The sequence below is a fragment of the Platalea leucorodia genome, assembly GCF_965183815.1.
Source record: "Platalea leucorodia genome assembly, chromosome: 1".
Lineage (NCBI taxonomy): Eukaryota > Metazoa > Chordata > Aves > Pelecaniformes > Threskiornithidae > Platalea > Platalea leucorodia.
In genome coordinates this window covers 81,781,293-81,803,088 of record NC_138823.1, presented here as the reverse complement: position 1 = coordinate 81,803,088, position 21,796 = coordinate 81,781,293, and the positions used below count along the sequence as shown (strand labels likewise).

General features: G+C 40.3%; 1 protein-coding gene across 3 annotated transcripts in view; it reads right to left on the bottom strand.

Moving 5' to 3' along the window:
• The window catches only part of TRIO (trio Rho guanine nucleotide exchange factor), a 258,160-nt gene that overhangs the window by 111,546 nt on the left and 124,818 nt on the right, over nt 1-21,796 (bottom strand). For all 3 annotated transcript variants that reach the window (XM_082318867.1, XM_082318868.1, XM_082318869.1), the window contains exons 12-16: nt 15,670-15,839; nt 14,578-14,752; nt 7,929-8,124; nt 7,138-7,304; nt 920-1,039 (exon numbers count right to left, since the gene is read on the bottom strand). In XM_082318867.1, the coding sequence (XP_082174993.1) occupies nt 920-1,039; nt 7,138-7,304; nt 7,929-8,124; nt 14,578-14,752; nt 15,670-15,839 (828 nt within the window). The remainder of the gene's footprint in view (nt 1-919; nt 1,040-7,137; nt 7,305-7,928; nt 8,125-14,577; nt 14,753-15,669; nt 15,840-21,796) is intronic.

The following is a 21,796-nucleotide window of genomic DNA, read 5'->3' as shown; positions in this document are numbered from 1 at the left end:
AGTGCAAACTGTAAAAAAAAAAACAAAAACAAAAAACAAAAACAAAAAAACCCCAAAACAACCACAACACTAAAACAAAACAAAACAAAAAACACCCAGAGAGAGGGAAACATAAAACTCCACAGAATGGCAGACAAACATGAAAAGAGTTACTGCACAACAGACTACTTGTGAAAATAGTTTTCCTAAACGATCATAACTTTGGTTAATCTTTCGACAACAGTAAAGTTCTTAAAAAGAATTGTGCTGTATATAATCAATATCACCCAAAGTCCCTCAATCACACATATAATTTAATAATATTACATTCCAGTCAATCTTAAGATCTCTGCCTATTTTTCACAGAGATATGACCAATCTGGTAAGTTTAGTTTGAAATCATGGCAGGAGGATGGACACACCACCGCACACAAATTTCAGTGAAACATACTGTCCAACAAAAATGGAAACATTAAAGGACCATATGAGAATACACAAAACTGATGTTTGCTGTTCCATTTATCCTTAACTTTAACAATTAGGATTGTATTGTTTTATTCTAACAAAGGGAAACACCATTTTTGGTAAAATTGCTGTGAACAGACTTGTTCGATTTATTATAATTTTTTTATTCCTCTCCAATCAAAAAATGGCTATTGCTTTACAAAGATGCAAAAAGGCACTGAGAAGATGTGCTCACCTAGAACTGCAGCTCCAAAATGAACAAGAACAAAACCCTGACCTTCCCAATGAGTGTTTTTATCTCTTTGCCATAAGATGATTTCAACAGCTTTCCCTAAACTCAATACATTGTAGTGTTAACCGAACAGCATGAAAAGGCACAGAAGAGATACATCTCCTTACTGCAGTGCTATTTACAGAGACTCATGAAATGTAATACAGGAATTCTTGGCTATGGTCACTGAAATGGTACTTTTACCTCTATTGCATGTTGAAACTGCTCATGTTCCCTCTGTAACTGCTCTGCCTCCTGCAAAGAGCTAGCAGTGATAAGCCCAGCATTTAACATTGACTCCCCATTTCGGATCCAGCCCAAAACCTGTAGCAAAAGAGAAGACCATGAAATACGCAATTCCACTGCCAACCAGCAAGAAAAGCATCATTGCTAGAGATGAAAACATTTAGGGTCACATGTAGTACTGGAATTGATGACTAAATAATTTATTAATTATATATTTACTGCAAATTATATACTCAATAAACACAGCGAATGACATTCACTATCATTTCACTTAGCTGACAACTCTTATCTTTCAGTCAAATACTACAGGCTTGTGCTTTCAGTTTATGCTCTGAACAAGGCTGTGTTTCTGAATACCATTTCTGTCACCTGGAAAACAGGAACAAGTTACAAGCAACATTTGCCTAAGAGCCAGTGTCAGTAATGTAAATTGAGAACATGCAGCTTAGTAAAAAGTAAGCAAATAATTTTGAATATTAATGTTGAGAAAAATGTGACCACTGAGTGTCTTCTAATTGCTTAAAGATTTTTTGTTTTCAGGATGTGCCTTCTTTGACATGTCCACTAAAACCAGAAGAATCCTCGGGTGGGGAGAAGCCTCAGAGGCCACCTAGTGCATTCCTTATCAACAGCAGGAACCTGCAACCTTAAGGCCCCTCCCAAAAGATCTGTGCCTTTTTCATTACTCAAGACTCCAATAACGGACATCCCACGCTCTCATCAAACATTTTTATCACCAGAAGTCTTCTTTCTAATATCTAACACTCACATCTCTCTCGCTTTAATTTCAGCTCATTTTGTTTTTCCTGCCCATGACAGACAAAAACACCCCAAACATTTTCTCCCTCTTAGCATCAGCTTTGCTTTTCCCTCTCCTCTCTCCCTCAAGAACATTACTCGATTCCCTCCTCCAGGCTCCTCTTCTATTGTTGACCCCAGTCTCTTCAACCTCTCCCAAGTGAAGTTAGCCGCCTGATTTTTCTCACTGCTCTTTTACGAGCTCTCTCCAGTTGATAACCATCACTTTGATCAAAATCTTTCAAATACTGAGTAAAGCTGGGCATAATTCAGGTTATTCACTGTGATCTGTACAACTTTTCTATGCAACTGCTGCCCAGCCAGTAATTACCCCTGTGCTGTATATGTTCAGCTGATTATTCCTGCCAGTACATCATACTCTGTATTTCTCACTAATAAAATTCATATCCTTCTTGCAGCACAATTCTTTCATATATCAAGACCATTCTGAACTGCAATCCAGCATCTTCTGATGAACTCAAATCCCTTTCCCAGCTTCTTTTGCCTTTAACTTCAAATTTAAAAGCATAATCTCTACCCTAACATGCAGATTTTCTGACTGAAAACATGAACTAGTATCCAAACACAGACAGACTTCTACAGATTTTTTTTAGTGTTGAAATCTGTTTTCCAATCCAATGAGTCTCTTAATAACTTTTGTTACTGAGTATGGTTTTCCAGCAAGTTATTATTCACGACAATGTAGTCTCATACGACAGTCGCATAGTAAGCTAGGGCCAGATAGACTGAACTAAACTATTTTAAAAGCTTTAATAGAAGGAAGATCTGTGTCATCTGCTTTTTCACCTCTACCCAGAAGACCTGTTACCTCGTCACTGTTCAGGTTTAATAATCTACTTGTTTCAATATTTTATGTTTTTATGAATTATGTTAAACTAGCTGACCTATAGTCCTCCCTTAGCTCATCCTTTCCCACTTTTCAGAAGTAGATGCTGAGTTCCAGGCCTCCAGAATCTCATCCAATCTCCAGAAGTTTGGAGAAGATAAGCACTAATGTCTATGACATTTCAGGCAGTTTTCTAGGTAGTCTAGGGTGAATTCATCTGGGCCCAGTTGATTTGAAAATAAGCAGTTTAAGCACACCTTCTCTAACCTTTTCCTACAAATTGATTTTAGACCTTTAGCCACTGGTAATAATTTTATTAACTACCAAATCACAGTTAGCTCTTAACACTTACTAACTCTCATCTAGTGAGCCACGTATGATGCTACTACTAATGCTACTGTGCCAGGTTATTACTAAGTGAATCAGGATGACACGAGCATAATCGCAGACTGAAAACATGGGTGCAAACCAGGCAAAGGACCTATTAAAACACAAATCCTTAAAAACAAAGGCACATGTGGTCTACATCCAAAGTATACTCTAACATGTCTTTAATACCTTGAAGCAACTGAGGTCTAGCCATCTTAACACAACATCCATTACCTCAAATCTGCATCACAATCTCACCTTTTGTCTTACGCTTATCCAGACTGCAATATTGTTTATCCAGACTGCAATATTAGCGATGCATTTTTTCTCACTTCTGCCTGCACAACGAATTGCTAACAAGTTTTTTTCCACTGATAGCGTGTATTTGAATTCTTCTATACAAAACCTGCAAGTCTGTGGAAAAGAATAAGTCTGCAGTGTAGACGTGGGACATGACAGCAGCTCCCAGACGTATACCTGGGTGCACATTCTGCTCCTCTGGGGAGAAAGCGCTGGGTCAGGTGGAGCCTTGCAGCGGGGGAGACAGCTCTGGCCTTGGAACAGCCTCTCCTGCTGCAAGGAGACACTTCCAGATCACAGTGTGGGGGAGGCAAAAGAGACCATGAAAGGAGCTGGGAGTCTCTAGGTTGTTAAGATACCTAGGGGTTGTTAATACTCAAGGGAGGAAGCCCAGGTAAGCCTCAGGAGCAAGAAAAAGGGAAACTTCTGAGGGAACCAGATGCGTCCAATAGACTGCAGACAGAAACTACGTTTGGAGGAAAGGATTTGTCTGCAAGAACACGGGGGGGCAGAAGATTTTTTTTTAAATCCCTTTTTTATTTCTATTTTGCCTTACAAAAGCATTTCTAAGCTCCCTCTCTACCTTACAAAATAATTCTTCCAGGTACAGTGTAATGAAACACACCTTCTTAGGGTTAAAATACATTTAGCCTTCTCCAGAGAATGTATAATGAAGGAGGATGCTTAAGCAGCACCAGTTGAAAGCTCCTCTTGACTTGGCACCCCATCACACACAGCAGAGGCAACTAGCACAGAACTTGCCATTTCAAACACAGTGATTTGCCCTCCTGTTTTTTTCAGGTTAGGGTGCAAGTGCAGAAGCTGGTGGAACTCACAGGAGGAAAGTTGCCAGCAGCACTTTCTCCTTCCCTCTGCTCTGACTCAAGGGGAAAACAGAAGCACTAGTAAATAGCACGCCTGTTCTTTTTCCAGAGCTGCTGCCTTCCAGTGCTTGTTGGCATGTTCCCATCACCTCACTGTTCGGGTGGACCACGCACCCCATCTTCCCCCTCCCAGCCTTCGGCAGGCTAGAAAAGCATCAGCAGAGCATCAGCAAAACTGTGGAAATGAAACTGAGAGTCTGGGACACTTGAAAGGGTCAAGCAGGTAGTTCTATAGATAAATGCTTGATTTAAGATTAGTTTCATGGACCAATTTTTCACTCTAACTGAACATGATCACGAGACACACCTGTTTCAGCCTGCTGTCCTAGCTACGTTTTCATATCCATATGGCACTGTATGGAGTGCCAGGATACTCTTCTGGAGTAGTATTTTGGGACAATCAGAGCTCAAGCACTGGACTGTGTTTGAACCAAGCTAAAAGGTCAGCATGTGAGAATACAAGGCTCCTCAAAGTACTCTTAAAGGTACAAGCTTGTACTTCGTATAAGTACCTGTACACTGTTGCGTATATATGAATATATAGGTACTCAAGAACATACACCATGATCAGAGCAGCAGACAATATTGCACTGAAAAGGCTTAATGAGCATAGTAAAACCAATGCATTTTGGGGCTTGGTAAAGATTTTGACCCAGGCAGGTGCTGCATGTTAAGTAAAGCAAAGCATTCATTCTACAAAGCAAGTACGTTGGAGCGATTGCAGCAATAAGTAATCCAGCAGCTACATTTTAGGTGAGAAAAATAAGTTTGTCTGGCAAACGTTCAAGTGGAATTCTGGATGAGACAGATATTCTCTGAACTATTTCTCTGCCTCTGCCGACTCATATCTCTCTGCCCTGTATAAAATGGTCACATTTTCCTTTCCATGTGTTTCTTCCATGTACAGCGGTCCCTTATTTCAGTGAGCATCCTCTTCCCCCATGTGTTGAGGTTTTCCTACACTGCAATCTTCTATCTAGTTTTGCCTTTTCTGCACCTATTATTCGTCAAGTTGACAAGCAAATTCTTTGCAGGTTTTCTTTAAACCTCTGTTTGTCTTCTGGCCCTTCTGCATCCTCCTAGTCCTGAGGCTTGATCTACAGAACTTCAATGTCACAAAGCAGAACTGGTATGGTACTTAAGGGACAAGCAACACTGGATGTTTTCATCTGCTTTCTGTGCTTATTAAATAAGAGTTCACTAAACTCGAAGTTTCACTACCTAGTACTGAAAAGACTCCTTGCAAGTATCTGACTAAAAAACTAAGACAGGAGATAGTTTGCTGGTCTCCATTACAGTAATCTGAGAGATGAACCCTATCAAAAAATTCCCGCAGTGTTCCAGTCTAACCTTTTCATATGACTTCAAGCTATATATTTTTACTGGATTTTTTTTATATATACATATACGTGAAAATACAATAGCAGTAATGTCAGTTTGGCAGGAAAAATTCAAATGGAAATCTTGTCAAAAATCCTTGCTATGGAGACAGTATCCCATCTACATAATAATTACACCCAGTTCATCAACAATAAATCTGGCAGAAAATCACAGTAATTGAACTGGAAAAGCATGTGTTCACTGCTTCAGGCATCAAAATACAAACAAAACAAACTGAAGAGGAGGTTTACTGTGTCATTTTACTCTCAGGTAAAGCACCTGCTGTGACCTGCTGAGCTATGAAGTTTTTCGCAGTGCAGAGGAAACAGGAGGAGACATGCTTCCTGATATTTAGTAAAAACTAAAATAAATCAGATGTGGTTTTCTGAAACGGCAACTGAAATCACAAAACTAAAAGTTACTAGCCCCAAAACATTCCGAAGGGGATCAAAAGAAATCCTATGAGACAATATAACATTCAGTTTTAGTTCCATTCAATTTTTAGGCATTCAGGCTGGGGAAGTACTGCAGGTTAATCTGTAGAATGAAAATCTGGAAAAGGAGTTTGTAATACACGAACATTCTGTCAGCTACCCGTTCATGTAAGTTTGTTTGAAATTCACGTCTATTATGGCATTTAATTCAACATAAAATCCCACTCGATAGAGATGCGTACTAAAAATACAAATAGAATCAGTTTTTTTTCCAAAATCCCAGTCTACTAAAAAAAAGGCAACTTGACAGGATAGTATACTATCTATATCTTTATTGTAAGATGAACTCATTTTTTCCAATGCTTTCTTAAAAATTTAAACTTGAGTTTCCGTTTTAGTCAGGGCTAGCAGTGGTTCAGAAATGTTACAAAGATCTTACAGAACGACCTACAAACCACAGACTAAGTGCAACGTGGATATTCGTCTACAATCCATCTATTTTGTAAGTGCTCAGGACAAACAGAAAAAGGACAAGTTGCATTGGGAGCCATTATGGGACATACTAATACAATAGACTAGTGGACTTCTGCGATGCCACCAAGTGTTAGCAAGATCAAAACCACTTACCTTTCTAGTGTTTTGTTTGTTTTTTAAACTTGCACCTACTTCAGTGGTTTTGCCCACTGCATCTCAAATTCACCAAAAGTTTAGGTGTTTATCAGATAAGGACCTCAAAACTTGACACTTTATTGCCAGGAAAAGTGAAACTTCCTTTTTCTTCTCCTGGAGAGCAAACCCCGCTAATATTACATTATCACCATTTGTAGATGTATTAGGTCAGTGTTCAGGGCATATCACTGAACATTTTTATTAATCACCATATAGATGATAAAAGTATGGATTATTTAACATAAGTTCAAATGGCTCTACACTTCAAATACTTTACTTGCATCCAGGTAGAAATACAGACTGTTAACGCAAATTCCAGACCACAATATTAATAGAGGATAAAGTTTCCTAGGTGCCCAATTCAAAGTCCCTCCCCCCTCCAAATCCAAGACTTTACCCAGCAGAAATTAATTTTCTACCTCTGTTTATGGGAACAGAGCTCTCCAAGAGGTGTGGACCAGCTCTGGGGGGTCCCGGAGCACAGCCCTCGCCTACCTGCTTGACCTCGGCCTGCAGGTGACGCAGCTGCACGCACTGCTCCAGGTGCTTGCGGTGCTGCTCGGCAGCCACGTCCAGCTCCTGCTGCTTCTCGTGAAGGAACTCCAGCAGGTCCTGGACCCGAGTTGCCATGTCTACGTCTCTGTCACAAAGCAGCTCAACACCTGTAACCAGCCAGAGCGAGTTATAAATGACTTACAAGCCTTCTGAAGACAAATAGACCATTTCCACTGTTTGACGCTTACTTGTCCAGTTCCTTCTCAAAGTTAAACTTAATTCTCGGAGCATTTGCTTAAATGAGCATAGTTTTTGCGCTCTTTAAAAATGCAATTTTTTTTTTTTTTGGAAACAGCCTGAGATTTACCATAGGTGACTGTATACAGTTAAAAATATTAAGTGAAGGGGCATAAGAAACCTAAAAGGAAGACTTATTGCTTGGAAACTGAGAATTATGGCTTGAGTGCATTGCTCCGAATAACTGTAAAATTAACTCCCTACTATAACTCCCTACTATTTACTCTAATTTTATAACTTCCTGAGTGGAATCCCTTCCTTAAAAACCTCAATATTTTCAAGTGTTGCCAACTCTTCAATAAAAATTACATGCTGTCATGACAATATTATCACATGAACACAAATTATTTGAGTAAAAAGGGGAAAAAAATTGTCCACATGTCTCTAGTTTACAGTTAACCAGCATCTCTGTTATTGTCAGACATCCCATGGAGAGACAACTGGATAATTCTTATAAAGCCACTGCCTGGAATAGCACGAAGGAGCCGTCTTACCAGATGCCTGCACTTCATTGACATACTGCAGCAGATCCTGCCCTTGGTGGATGACATCAAAGGTCAAGTTATTCATGGTCAGGGCTTTGTCTGCATGATGCTGGAGCCTCTGTTCTGCTATTGTAAGATCTTCAGTGTCAAAGTCATTCATCTGCTGAGAGAGCTCATCATTCCAAGACTCGAGGTCTGAAATTATCTGGGAGAAACAGGAAGACGACAATGTTCATTTACTCTGTAGACAACGTATGTTTATTTCGAATGTTGCACTTACAATGGAGGTCAAGAACTCCAGTTGCTTATTGTTAATTGACTTCACTGATCAGATTCAACATGGTTCAAGCATGGGTTTTAAAGAAGAAGAATCTCCGAGAACCACAACAGCCCTCCATAAATCAGTTCTTGCAACGCTATGGGTAACCTTGCCTTGTTTAAGGTACTCCTTCACCAACATATTACTTGTGAAACAGGTGAAATAAAAATGTTTTTGTCTTCACTTTTAAAGGAAAATGTTGATCTAAAACATCTTTTCAATTCTTCAGACTGCACCAAGTAATAATTCACACATCAAGGGCCAGCTTAGCTTTCAGTTACACCAGTCTCGAGCTCCTTTACAAAAAAACAGCTCTACCCCTCTTGTGAGTGCCTTGGACTTTTGCCAGACGACTGAGAAGCACTACTTGTCACAAAAGGCAGGGTACTTAGTGAACGGAGCAAAACCAAAGAGTATTACTTTATTACAGTCTTACTGTAATGTCAGAGTTAAATTTACTTGCTGAAATCATTCAGCCTCACTTCAGTTTACACTTCAATTCCAGATTTTACTCTCAGCCATAAGCTGTCCAGAAAAGGGTAGCTAAGGAAGTATTTCTTAACACATGTACCACAACAGTAAGTCCTCCTTGCCTGCCCACACATCTGCATTTTTCGTATCATGTTCCAGAACCTGGCTGAAATGTAAAATACTCCTTTTAATTAGGATACAAAACTGTTTTGAAGTCTAACAGATAATGCTTACAATCCCCCGTGATCATAGCGAGTTGAGTTCTTATGGCACAGGTTTGATGCATCAGTTATTTATTTCAAACAAGTCTGTCTGACACATCCTTCAAGCCTGTAATCAACTTTTTTTCAGAATTTTCAGCAGAGTTTTGCCACAAACTACTGCAGTTCATTAGGAAAGCAAAATTATAGATAAAGAACCAAGTATGGCTTAGCTCCAGAGTTCAACAATTTCAGGAGGAGGACAAACTGACGTGAATGGTGCTAAATGACAGGAAAACACCTATTTATGCACCAAGACACAGCAAAAAGAGGATCTGACTAAATGGGCATTAGCAACAAAGTAGCTGGCTGCATAAATATTTAACCAAAGTAATTTGTTGTTAGCAAAAGGAATATGCCACTATGCTTTCGAAGTGATTAATTAGAGCTGTGAAGTTTCCTGAGACAGTCAAACTACAGGAGGAATTCCAGGAAAACAAGCCTTGTAGAAAAAACAGAATTGAGGAAAAAGCAAAGTTAAATCATAAGTATAAAGTTTCTGTAGTCAGCTACAATCTTTCTTGAAGGGTTGTTTCCATTCCGCTCACGACACCAAAAAAATGGACGCATCAAGCAATTATTTTTAAAATTGTGGCACCAGTGAGTTAACTTCCTGTTTTAAAGGTGTTCTGTAAAAATTTGACTTGATTCACTCAGTATTCAAGTTTTGCATCATGCCATGATGGGAGATAGCAAACAATTGGGATAGCTATCCGCAATCCCTAACCCCGATCAGCTAGCTCGACCCGAGTGAAAACAGGCAGAAACTCATGTTTCAGGGGTAACACTGAAAACAGAAGAGCTGATGGACAAGTGATGCAGGAAGATATACAGGACAAGGGCTTTAGCCACTGCTTAAAGCTTCCTTCATCTCTCATTCACGTGCTCTAAACATTATACCACAATCTATTTATGCATTATGAGCGGCTTCCCATCCCACAGAATCCTTCACAACTTCCCTTTACTTCACTTTCATTTGGTCCATGCCCAACATGTCTTATCACCTCTCTCTACTCTTCATCTCCTTTTAACTGACCTGAAATATTTAAGAAACTTCAAGTCTTCCTGACAGTCCAGCCTGAGAAACCGCTTACTTCCAGCTAACCCCCTTTTCTGCTCTCAGGCACCTCCGACCTGCTCTTCCCAGCTCATCTTCAAAACTCTGTGTTCATTCACTACCAAAAGCAGTGGAGGTCACCTAACATTTGTTTCTTCAAACCACCCACTGCATTATGGCAGTTGTCACAAATCAGATTTACCATCTTATTTTCATCCAGTTCAGTTAACAGCATTCGTAAGTGAAGTAGTAACTATAGTGAAGTAGTAACTACAGTAAGTAACTGTAGTTAGACTTAGTCAAGCTGAAAAATACGAGCATTAAAGGTTGTGAGACTCCACCATCAAAACACCATCTTTCACTGTCTCTCTCAACACCATTAAAAAGCGGATGGAGATTTAACGTGGCACATTTGCGCCACTGTTATAAAAACAAAGCCAGTCCATTTTCCTTCAGAACAGACGCCAAAACCTGACCTCTCTTACTATCAAATTGAGTGGAAATAAAGTAATAAACACCATAAACTCACAATGGGAGACTGCTGTGGCTAAGTGTCAGTATTTTTATAATAATGGAATGGTTTAAGTAGATTATAGTCACTATATCCTCTCAGACTATCCCGAGATTCACTGTACCTGATATGAATGACAGGTAGTTTGAAGAAGTCAACACCATGTGTCACCTCAGTCAAGAGGTTTCAGTGATATTGCCTCCAAAGAACAACAACAACAGTAAGAATTATAACTTCTTCCCATATTATTTCATGCAACCTTGAGGTTAAGATCATGGCCCACACATTGTTTAAAGTAGTCTGAAACACTGTACAAGAGCAAGACATTCCCTGTCCCCTTCAAAAGACCAGAAAGGCCACGATTCAAATAAATAAATAATGCCAGCATGGTCCCACATTCATTCAAGTGATAAGAAGTCAGTGCGCATCACAGCTAGGGTTCCCAGCAAGGGCAGTAATCCTCACACTTTTTCAGCAGTAACTGGGTGATCTCTTTCAGCCATTGCACCCACTGCGCAAATCTGAAACGCACCGAGGGCAGAGTTAAAACAAAGATAACATTCATTAAGCACACTCTGCCCCCACTCTTCAGGGCTTCCCCTGAAGTTCTGCTTTAAAGCAACACTTTCAGAGCAAGAAGGCTCCTATTTTGTGTTTAAAGTTTTGTCAAGACAATTAGCATTAAACAAACAGAACAAAGATGAATGACATCTAAAGCAACTGAATCACAAATTAATACCGCTCTCAGGAAACGGACAACCCAGATCAAGCACAGGGTAACTACTTACCATAGCATGTGTTCAAGAAGTTCCTAGTGCAGAGTCTGAGCTGCCTGACATTCCTAGGTTTTAACAAATGTAAAGGTAACACTGACAGGACACAAGGCAGAGTATAACACAGAAGGGATGCCGACTCTTACGCACTGAGTGGGGAAGAAATAAAGAACCACAAGTCTCTTCTCAGAAGGGTCTAACTAGCATTCCTTGTACCAACGGAGTGCTAACCAGGACCTGGAAAATATTATGTGCTGGGAAGAAAGAAAAAGGTGAACGGGAAAGGGAGAACAGTTAGGTCTCTGTGATCCAGCAATTTGCATCCTTGCCTTTTCAGCTGTACGACTTAACAGGCATCTTGTAAGTACGGTCCAAAAATAGAGCAGAGATAAAGCTGTGAGTTGAAAAGTGTATGGTATGCTTTGTGTGGAGCCCTGACATAGGCCTCGAGGCATTTAAGTTACAGACAAGCAAAAATGCACAGACACAGATGAGACGCACACATTTCAGGCTGCACACGTTGCCACCAGTGCTACCTACCCACTGGCTAGGTCCATACACATCTTCCTTATGCTGCTAATCACCCTAGCAAGGGACTCTTCGCATACATTTTGCTCCTTCTTGCCTTTAGTTAATACAGGCATTCACAACAGTCTTTCAAATAGCTCACGACCAATGGCACTTAAAAGCCTACCAAGGATAGAGAAGGTCAAGTTTACATGCCAAGAGCAAGGGGCAAAACAGAGACTGTGCTGCAGTTTACAGCAATTTCAGAAGAGCAGGAGAATCTGAAAAGTTGCAGGATAAAAGACAGCAACTAAAAGAAACAAAGTATTTTGTCAGTGAACAATAAGGGAAGAGTAAGGACAAGAAGAGGAGGACTAACCCTGCCAGCAAATCTTACCACTCTCCCCAGAAGCACAGCTGCGCAGTGTGATCCTGCAGTGCTAGGGGAACCCTTTGTCCCATTTTAGCCTGTGTTATTTTGCAAGCAGTAAGACAAGCTAGAAACACTACTCGCCTTCCAGAAAAAACTGTCCTCACAGGATGCTCCCCTGAATGAACTGCCCCTACAGCCAAGTCTCAATTGACTGGGCCAGTCACACAAAATCCGGGACAAAGGAGGAGGTCAAAACAAGGTCTGCAAGTTCCTAGCTGGCATCTGGCTCCTCCTCACTATCATGTTACTTCAGCTGAGCTTCTGCTTTCAAACAACTGACCTGGAACTAGTCCCTGCATTTTCTTCCCGGAAGTTTCCGAACAGATGTCTGCCTTCAGGGAGAAGGAAAAGAGAAGCGTGCTTTGCTGAGGAAGCAGAGAGAGGACATGGTACAGAGACAGCAAAGCAATCAACATTTTGCTGAAGACGCTCTGCAGCCAGGGTCATTTTGTTCCCTGGAGGGCTCCTTGGCAATCTTTAATAAGCATGATTTTTGTTTCCGAGCCATATAAACAAAATACACCAACTTTTTCAACAAGGTAATTGGTACTTTGCTATGTTTTATATGCCAAAATGTAAAGCATGCCAAGTGGCAGCTTCAGAAAAAGCAAGACCTGCCAAATTAGGATATGTGGCTTTCCACTGCAAACTCCTATGGCCATCACCAGACAACATACACAGAAGTACTGCTGTCTATACAGGTGCTATCCCGTACTGGAGGACTAGAACACATCGGCAAAGCAGAGCTACTGCAACCAGCCTTCTGCTATTATAAATTACTGGTTTAGGTAACCTACAGCAGAGAGCAATCACCATCATGAACTTCACTCAAAACTTTAACCTAATTCTTCCATTAATTTTCTTGGTATATGCCTTGCCCCCCACAGCTGCCATTTCCTCAGTAACTGTTCTGAGAACATGACACAGAACCCATCGAGCACACATCTTCTGCAGAGACTGCAAAATTGCTGACAGTCCTATAACAGGGGATACCTTCTATGTTCCTCCACATATACCAGTCATCCAACTAATTATTACAATCACAATTCTACTAAGCCTTTCCCTTGCATAAAGGCGGCAGCTACTCCCACATAATCAAAGTAGCAAACTCCCTGCAGACTAGTTTCACCTCCTCAGTGCGAATTGCAAAATAGAGAACCTTCTTAGTCTTCCTTTACACCAGAGCTGTTATTAGGGTAGAGCGCACACTCTCACTTCCTCTATGGGCCCAGATCAAGGAACTGTGTCTGCCTATTCTTGCACTGCTCCTAATAATGTGCTTAGCTAAACCAGACTTCAGCAATGATATCTAATCCTGATTGTAAGAAAAAACCCAAACAAACCCTGAAAAGCTATCACTTCTGCCGACTGCCTCTTTGCCCTTACGCCATTTGTACCTAACCGACAGTTGCAGCTTTTACTATGTACAAGCAAAGGGGTAAAATTATCACTGTAACTCCCGTTTTCCAGAGCCTCGAGATAAGCCACCTATGTACTCAAACTGGATCATTTACCAATAGATAACCCTGAACCTTCTGAGGCACCAACTCAGTTTCAGTCACTGTGTACAGTGCTAGTGGTTTTACAGAAGTCATATGATCAACTTAGCTGAAGCTTTATAATGCAGTTCTATTAACCTAAGCTACATGTGGAGTTTCATGTCTGGTTGTTGCATGTCTCTGCACACAAACAGAAACTTTCCAACAATAAGCTGTAACCCTCCTATAAGATTTGGATAGTCTCAAAACTTCTTGAAGTTTTGCAGGGGTGTGGCACTACAACTGCTTTTGCATTATTTTCAGAGGTGGAAAAGAATCTTATTTAAAAAAAAAAAAAAAGACAAACAGCCCTTACAACATCCCCGGAGATTAAAACAGAATTCCAAACACCACTTGTAGCTGTCAACTGAAAAGAGACTGCTGAATTGGAAAAGAAAGAGAAGAGGGATGTTACTACAAAGCAACAGTTTAGAGGGTTTGTACTAAACCATCTTGCAAGTCTTATTCATATTAACTGTAAGCATACTAGTTATATCAAGGTAGCTTGATATTCAAACCAAACTTACCAGATGAAGCAACTGGTACACTACGATTTTACAAGACACTTGCTTAAAGACCCACTGGAAGCCAATCAGAGCTGGAGTTAATATCAAAAAGCTCAGCTCTGCACTCTCCTGACACTTTCACATACAAGATAAAGCCTTAGTTCAGGTAAGAACTAAGTCTATCAGTCATTTGAGCCACATGCCAATGCAGCTACACAATCATCTCAGCATAAACTTTCCTACACGAGAGAAGTGCAGTGCAATTCCAAGAACAGACACTCACATCTATTGCATCTCTTTCAAATATACGGAGCTGCAGAAACAGCTCAAGCTTGATCTTGCGTTCTTGAAAAAGCTCCTCCATCTGAGATTGGGCCTCATCCAGCTGCTGCAGGACTGTCTCTATGTGGTTGATCGAGCTGTTATGGGGGGTCTTGTTACTAGAAATGGCAGAATCCCTATTCAAAGCAGAGAGAGGGGGAAGGGGGGAGGGGGGGGGGGGAGAAAAAAAAAAAAGAGTATTATTGAAAAGAAAAACCATACAATTTGGATGCTATACATGACCACAAAATGTAAGACTGTTTCAGATAAGGTCAGTGCAAGTCATATTACATGAAAGCTAAGTCTGTACATCTTTGTTAATAAAAGTCCAAATTATGTTTTAGTAATTGAAAAAGCATTAGGAAATTAGATTACTTTCATTTTTTGACTAATTCAACATTTAAGGACATTCTTTTTACAGGAATAATAAAACTTAAAACCAGAGACAAACCCTTATATTGTGAAAAGGAAGTGGCATATGATAACTATTCACTGAACCTTCCTGGCAATGAAAAAAAATCAAAATTAGATAATAATAAAAAAAATTACTTAATCTTTTACTTTAGTTTAAAGCCTGCAAATTCATATATGATACTATCAGCTCCTGCAGCAAAGGGGACATGTACCAGTGCAGCTGGGGCCCAAATTTATTTAGATTGTTACTGAATGAAATGGACTGCAAACTTACAATAAAGTTACTTGTCAGTCTGCAAAACAATTTCAAGTGTCTCATTATAAAAACGCTTCTGCTCACAACTCAAAACGCTGTGGAGCCCTGCATGTCAGACTACAAAGACATACGACTGCTCCTATCACAAAGGTAGCTTATGTAAACAAAATCTCCTTCTTGTGGAGGTAGTGTTTATAAGCTGAGCTTCCTGTAAACAGAGGGTTAGAGACCATCAGTACAGCATGAAACATCATTGTAGTCCTAGTATTTACAAGTTTTATTTATAGCATATCTTGTAGTCATCATCTCTACCCTCAACACAGAAAGAGCTTCACAGAATATCAGACGTACACCAAAAGAGATTTGAACAGAAATCTGTTTTACCTTAGTTGCTGTATAAGATCTTCGCCTTCTTTTATGACATTGACTGTAACCTGCAGAGTGGTCTGTTGCTGTTGACCAAAACGTTTAATCAGGTCTTGGACAGCCTCCACAGACTCAGCATAGACATCATCAAGCAGTTCCTTCTGTAACTCTTCAAGCCATGTCCACAGCTAAAGGAGAAGGGGGAAAAAAAAAAAAAGAAAAAAACGAAACGTAAGCCCCAGGATCAGGCAGTCACTATTCCAAATCAGTCTCCCTGGACAAGAGAAAACAGACTGAGGTGGGGGGGGAGAAACAGGATTTGTTTCTCTTCATAGAAAAAGCCCATCCTCAATTTAATGAAAACAAGCCTTTGTTTCAAATAAGGTTTTTGCTTCTTGGAAATACCAGGAAAGCTTTATCCGTGTTGCTAAGTCACCCTTTCTTTCCCATTTTCCTTCTACAGTACTGAGTGTATCCGATTGAGCCGCAGAGAGTTCATAGCGAGAATCCCATCTGCAGCTCTGCGAGAGAGTCCCTGGGAGGGAAATGCTATGGTAACACTCCCTGAGAGAAGGGAGGAAGGAAGGAAGGAAGGGAGATGTATTGTAGCCACCATCAAATTTACACTGCCAGGCTGACACATGCACACAGATAACGTAAGACTTTTCAGTGGCCTTCAAAAAAAAGGGAAAAGAAAAGGGCATTTCAGAAAACAAATTAGAGAGAGATATCAAATGTGAGAAGTTATTTTTCTATCACGATCCCTACTGTATAGTGTTTACCCTCTTGATCTCAATTTTGCACTATTACAACAAAAATCATCACAAATAATTCCACCGGTTAATTCAACGTTTTCCCCTCTCTATTTAACATGTGCACACATTCCTGTTCAGAACTGCCCACATATTGCAGCTTATGGAAAAATCCACAGGTACATGCTAGCTACGTGTCACTACTGGTCACTTGAACCCTACTGTGTTCCTTTCCACAATTTCATGAGGCAACCTGTTGCATCCTAAGCTCTGTGTGAAAATTATTGATCAACAAACCATCAACCATCTATTGTGCAACTGATAAAAACACTGCTTGGAGAGAGGGAGCACGGCTGCCCGCTGCAGCACTCCTATGTGCAGCACTAAGAGCACAACAAAACAGCTACGCTGGCTGGAAGCGTTCACACCATGTCCCTCCTCTCTATTTTACCATCGCATCCCAAACCCTGCGATTCCAGGAACAAGGATTAGAGTTTGTTTTTCATCCTGAAAGAAGAACTCTGTTCTGATTGAAAGTATTAAGATCTTTTGACTACATTTTAATCTCTGCCTTTATACATTTTAGAGATACAAATATGCTTTATTAACTTTGACCCTAATTAAAAGGTTAACATAGTTAAAATACAGACAGTAAGCAAACTGGCTTAATTTCAAAAGATAGAATTATTTCTTTGCTTAACATTTTCTACAGAAATACCCATTTCATGCTGCTGTTTCTGTAACGTTCTGATCATAAAGGTTTCCTAACTACCAATGGAGCTACATTAAAATAGAAAATTCAGTGAAGGATTCTAGATCTTGATTAATCAGTTCCTTTGAAGCTTTACTTTAAAACCAAATGCTATTTTTTATATCTTAGAGCCTTACATGCCTCCTGAGGTAGGTTTTGAGTTAACCAAACTATAGGTGAAATTTTCATAAATTGGAAAGAACTAATGACATTTAACCAGACTCTTTTCGACAAATCTACTACCCCTCCCCCCCCAAAACGGAACTGCCTATTCATACACACTGTTATTCTGACCACTCATATGCTTCAAAGACAATGCCTGTCACAGATTTGAATGCAACTCCATAGTCGTAAACACCACAAGCTCAAGCCACAGCAGTCTTTCTTATTAAAAGGAGCACAAATCAATAGAACTTAGCAAGTGGGTCAAAAGCACCCGTCAACGTTCATTCCAGCATAACCCAATGCAGCATCCAAATTTTTTTTTCCCCCCAAAATGTATACTTAGGATGCAAATTTCATTTTGAGACAAATGCAACTTAAGAGCAAGAAGCCTAACAATACAACCTGAAAACTTTACTCAGTTTTCAACGTCCAGCAGACATGTTTTTATTCCTCTCTTAGATTATGAAGCTTATGTCTGCACTGTAATAACAGGACACAGTGTTAGAGACCTTCCAAGTGAGCTGGTGTGTACGCACGACCAGTGCAGCTTGCAACTGTGCAAATATATTCATCTGAGAGTAACACTTTGCTGTTGACTGCAGATCTCGTGTTTGGTGCTAGCTGGAAGAGCTCTACCTCACCTTATTGCCCTGTCTATAAAAGGCCCAATTTTCAGAGATGTTTATTACAGACAACCTGGAATTAAAGCCATTTTGAGTCTCTTGGACTATATCAAGTTTGCACCTTGGTTCCCTTACAAGCACCTGCACTGTGGCTGAAGGCGGGTCTAAGAACCACTTCAATTCTTTCCAGTATGCCTTTTGTAGCTGGGCTGTGTCACACATGTACAAGGGACACCTCACCTCTGCATTTCTTATTCTCCACATACACTTCAGCCACTTCTCTAACTGTGTGGAGAGGACCTGGCAGGAGCAACAAAACCTGTAAGCGTTGGGCTGGTGGTGTACTGTGCAGGCGAATATTTCCCTTAAAGCTCACCCTGGATGCTGGAGACCAAGCCAACACTGAACAAACAGACTTTTCCTTCTGAGCAGCCAGTTCAAAGCAACACCACCTGCCCAGAGCAGAAAGACATGGGTGCTAGCACAGCAGAGCGTTATGCCGACTGGCTTAGTGCCTGCTCAGCACAGCAGGAGTGTAAACATGGTATCTTGCCCCCAGTGTACCAAAGGGCTCAAAAATACACTGCATTTGCCTACTTCATTAGCTGAATCGCCCACTGCTTGGGCAGGAAAAACATTTTACGAATGTGCAGAAAGAAAAGGATAGTAATTAGTATGCATTACTTGTCTAGCTGTGATTCATACGTTGTTGAAAGTGGAAAAATTCAAGCCATTTCTGAAGGGACTAAACAGCTCTGTGACACTTCCATAGCAAAAGTTACTCTAATACATTACCAAATAAGCTTTTTACACTTTTCTGCCAAGTAAGTTTCTGACAAACAGCTTCCCCTCAAAATAACCCTGATGTTTATACACAAAAGTTAGAATAAAGCCAACACAGATGAACAAAACTGCCAGGTTATTAAAGCTGGATAGAAAGTCATGCAATTTACTGAGAGGAGCTGAATTCATAACGGGTGGCAATAGACGGCTGGTTTGTATACAGCTTTAAAACCAGAATGAGCACTGGATATACTGGAAATTACATAAATTACCTTGTTTTCGGATACAAAACTAAGGATGAAGACACTACAAGGTTGCACAGCAAAGCCAAAAGAAACCAACCAGGTAAACAGAGACTGGAGCTTACCCATACATGTTCAGCAGTGCAGAACTACAGATTTTATAGTGCAATGATTTTCCGAGGTAACGGATTATTCCATAAAAGGGAGCTTGGCAACAAAAATCCGGTGGGGAAAAAAAAAAAAAAAACAAAAAAAAAAAAAACAAAAAACAAACTTGTCATTAAAAAACTATTAACTTTCTCTCAGTGTGAAGTTTTGAGCAACTTCCAGGCATGTTTTTTTCTATTCTCTGTAAAACAAGCAACACGAAGATCCCTAAACAAACCACCGAGTCCTGTGAACTCAGTAAGAACTTTATGCAGCGGCAAGACAGCTCTAACATACAGTGAGAAAACCATATAAATAACTCAATCCAGTCACAGAAGGAGGCTCTTTTGCTCTTTTCATCTGCTCTTCACATCTTATCAGAATTAAAATGGGAGAGGGAAATCAAATTCTGAATCCCTGACAGGCAAATGTTTTACCCAGCAGGTTTTTTTTTTTTTTTTTTTTCTTGATCTAAATATAGCACAGACTAAGAAACATCTGCTTGAATGAGCCTGCATCCTGTGCTACCTCTTTCCTAAGTTCTTGGGAGCATGCCATTAGTCACTGAGATGGTATTATTTTAATTGTCTGCAACATCCTGGAAGTTTCAGTGGTTTCATCATGGGCCTCTATCCATTTAAGTCCCATCCCTGCAATCTCCTGAAAGACTGCAACTAAATAAGACCCTGCAGTATTTTGGCGAATATAATCAGGGAACAATTATTTTTTAATAAATACCTTCCCAAGTGCACAGAGTTATTTTATTAGGGTAAAATATCTGTCAGTCTCTTTTGCAAGTTATTTTATTTTTCATTTTTATAATAACGGGTTTTGGATATTCAGTCAGCCTTTTCAGCAGGGTAAGACAAAGAAAGGCACACAGTGTCTGCATTTATAAATTGCCAATTCCTCTTTTCTGCCCCTGCCCCCCGGCACAGTGTTGCAGTATGTGTATCAGCACAGGCACAATTGTTGAAGGAGCTATTATTTGTACAGGGCCAAGTGTTGCAATAGTATTCCCTAACCAAGTATATCTGGGCACAGAAGGGGGCTGATCGATGTGTGTCTGCCTGTAAGCTCTGGCTTTCAGGACATGCAGTGGACAAAAACTGTGTCTTTTTGAAAACAAAAAATGTCAGATGTTAAATCCCCAGGAGTTTGTCTTCCGGGGTCTTTCAGTGACATTTAAGATGCTAAATGCATGCATATTTTTTGAAAATTAGATTTAATTATCTTAAAAAGCTTCAAATATCCCTATCTGTTCTACAATTATAATGGAATCTATTTCCTATTCAGAAAAAATACATCCTTGAAGCAAAACCAAGTTTCTCATATCTTCCTAAAATTACATCAACTATAGTACCCTGTTAGCATTCATCCCATTTCTTAACTGAACAAGAAAAAAATGTCTATACCATAGCTTCACACAGCTTAAAGGCCTATTTCTGCCTGACTTCTCTCAAGCACTTAGCGTTACTCCAGTAAAACTTGGACTTAAATTTGGTCCCTTTTTTCAAGAAAAGTAGCACCAGTATAGAAAAAATGACGAGAGAAAATCTGTGCTGGGTAACTGGATTCCAGTCCTGTCAAACCAGTAAACCACAACACACTTTACTGTCCTGCCACTGATTGTGTTTCTCTCATTTCAGATCTAAACACTGTCCTCCTCAATCCTCAGATTCAAGACAACCGGCATATCAAAGTACTGACCAGAGCCTGCACTTCATATATTTTGCCAGACTTGTCACACTGGGCATTGCTGTGCTATAGTGACACGGGAGAAATATTAGAGATGCACAAAAGCCCAAGGGACAGAGCCTTCACACTTCGACAGGGGCATTCAAAAGCTGCTCTGCTGCCTGGAAAGGGCCTGCAGAGGAGCGAGCAGCCTTATTACGACAGCCACATGTAAGCTGTAGACCACCAGCACAGAAGACTCAAACACTCCAGAGCGACAGGCAACCAGAAGAGCAGGTCTGTCACCTCAGCATCCACCCTGGGATGGAACAAATGAAAGGCTGCACGGATGGACACCCTTCCATACCAGAAAATACAAAGGAGGGCATATTTCTGGCAGCGAGTCATAAGACAAAGCAAGACCATTATCAACAAGCTTTTTTGAATAAAATACACATGCCTCATAGCTAGATAAGAATTACTCGGCAGCATTATGGCCAGAGCAAGGCCTCCTCAGCCTTCCCATCCATTGGCACCCTCAAAACGATGCCACCTTCCTTCAACAGCTTGCACAGATTACTGTTTCATTACTTTTGTTCAGGAACAGCGAGGTTTTGCATTTGAAATCTTAGCCAATTCCACTTCCTTTTTCTTTGTTTCAACCTCAGTCTATTCTGGTGTAAAGTTTAGTTTGAGTAAGATGAAAAAAAGAAGACAGACAGCTAGTAACACCATCAAGCATATTGTGTATACATAAAAAGCGCTCTGAGCTATTTTATAATCAACTTGTCAGAATACACACAATAGGTTATATGCAAAAAGCCAACAGGCTTTTAAGAGATCATTCCCTTCCACATACATGCAGCCCTGGTCTGTATTCCCACACTTGACTCCAGTTAGGAAAATATCTGTTGCTCTACTTTGGCACTACTACAAACACCTGGCTTGGCCAGGATTTCAGTCTTCCCACTCATAGATGCTGAGGGAGCCATTTCAGAGTGAGTG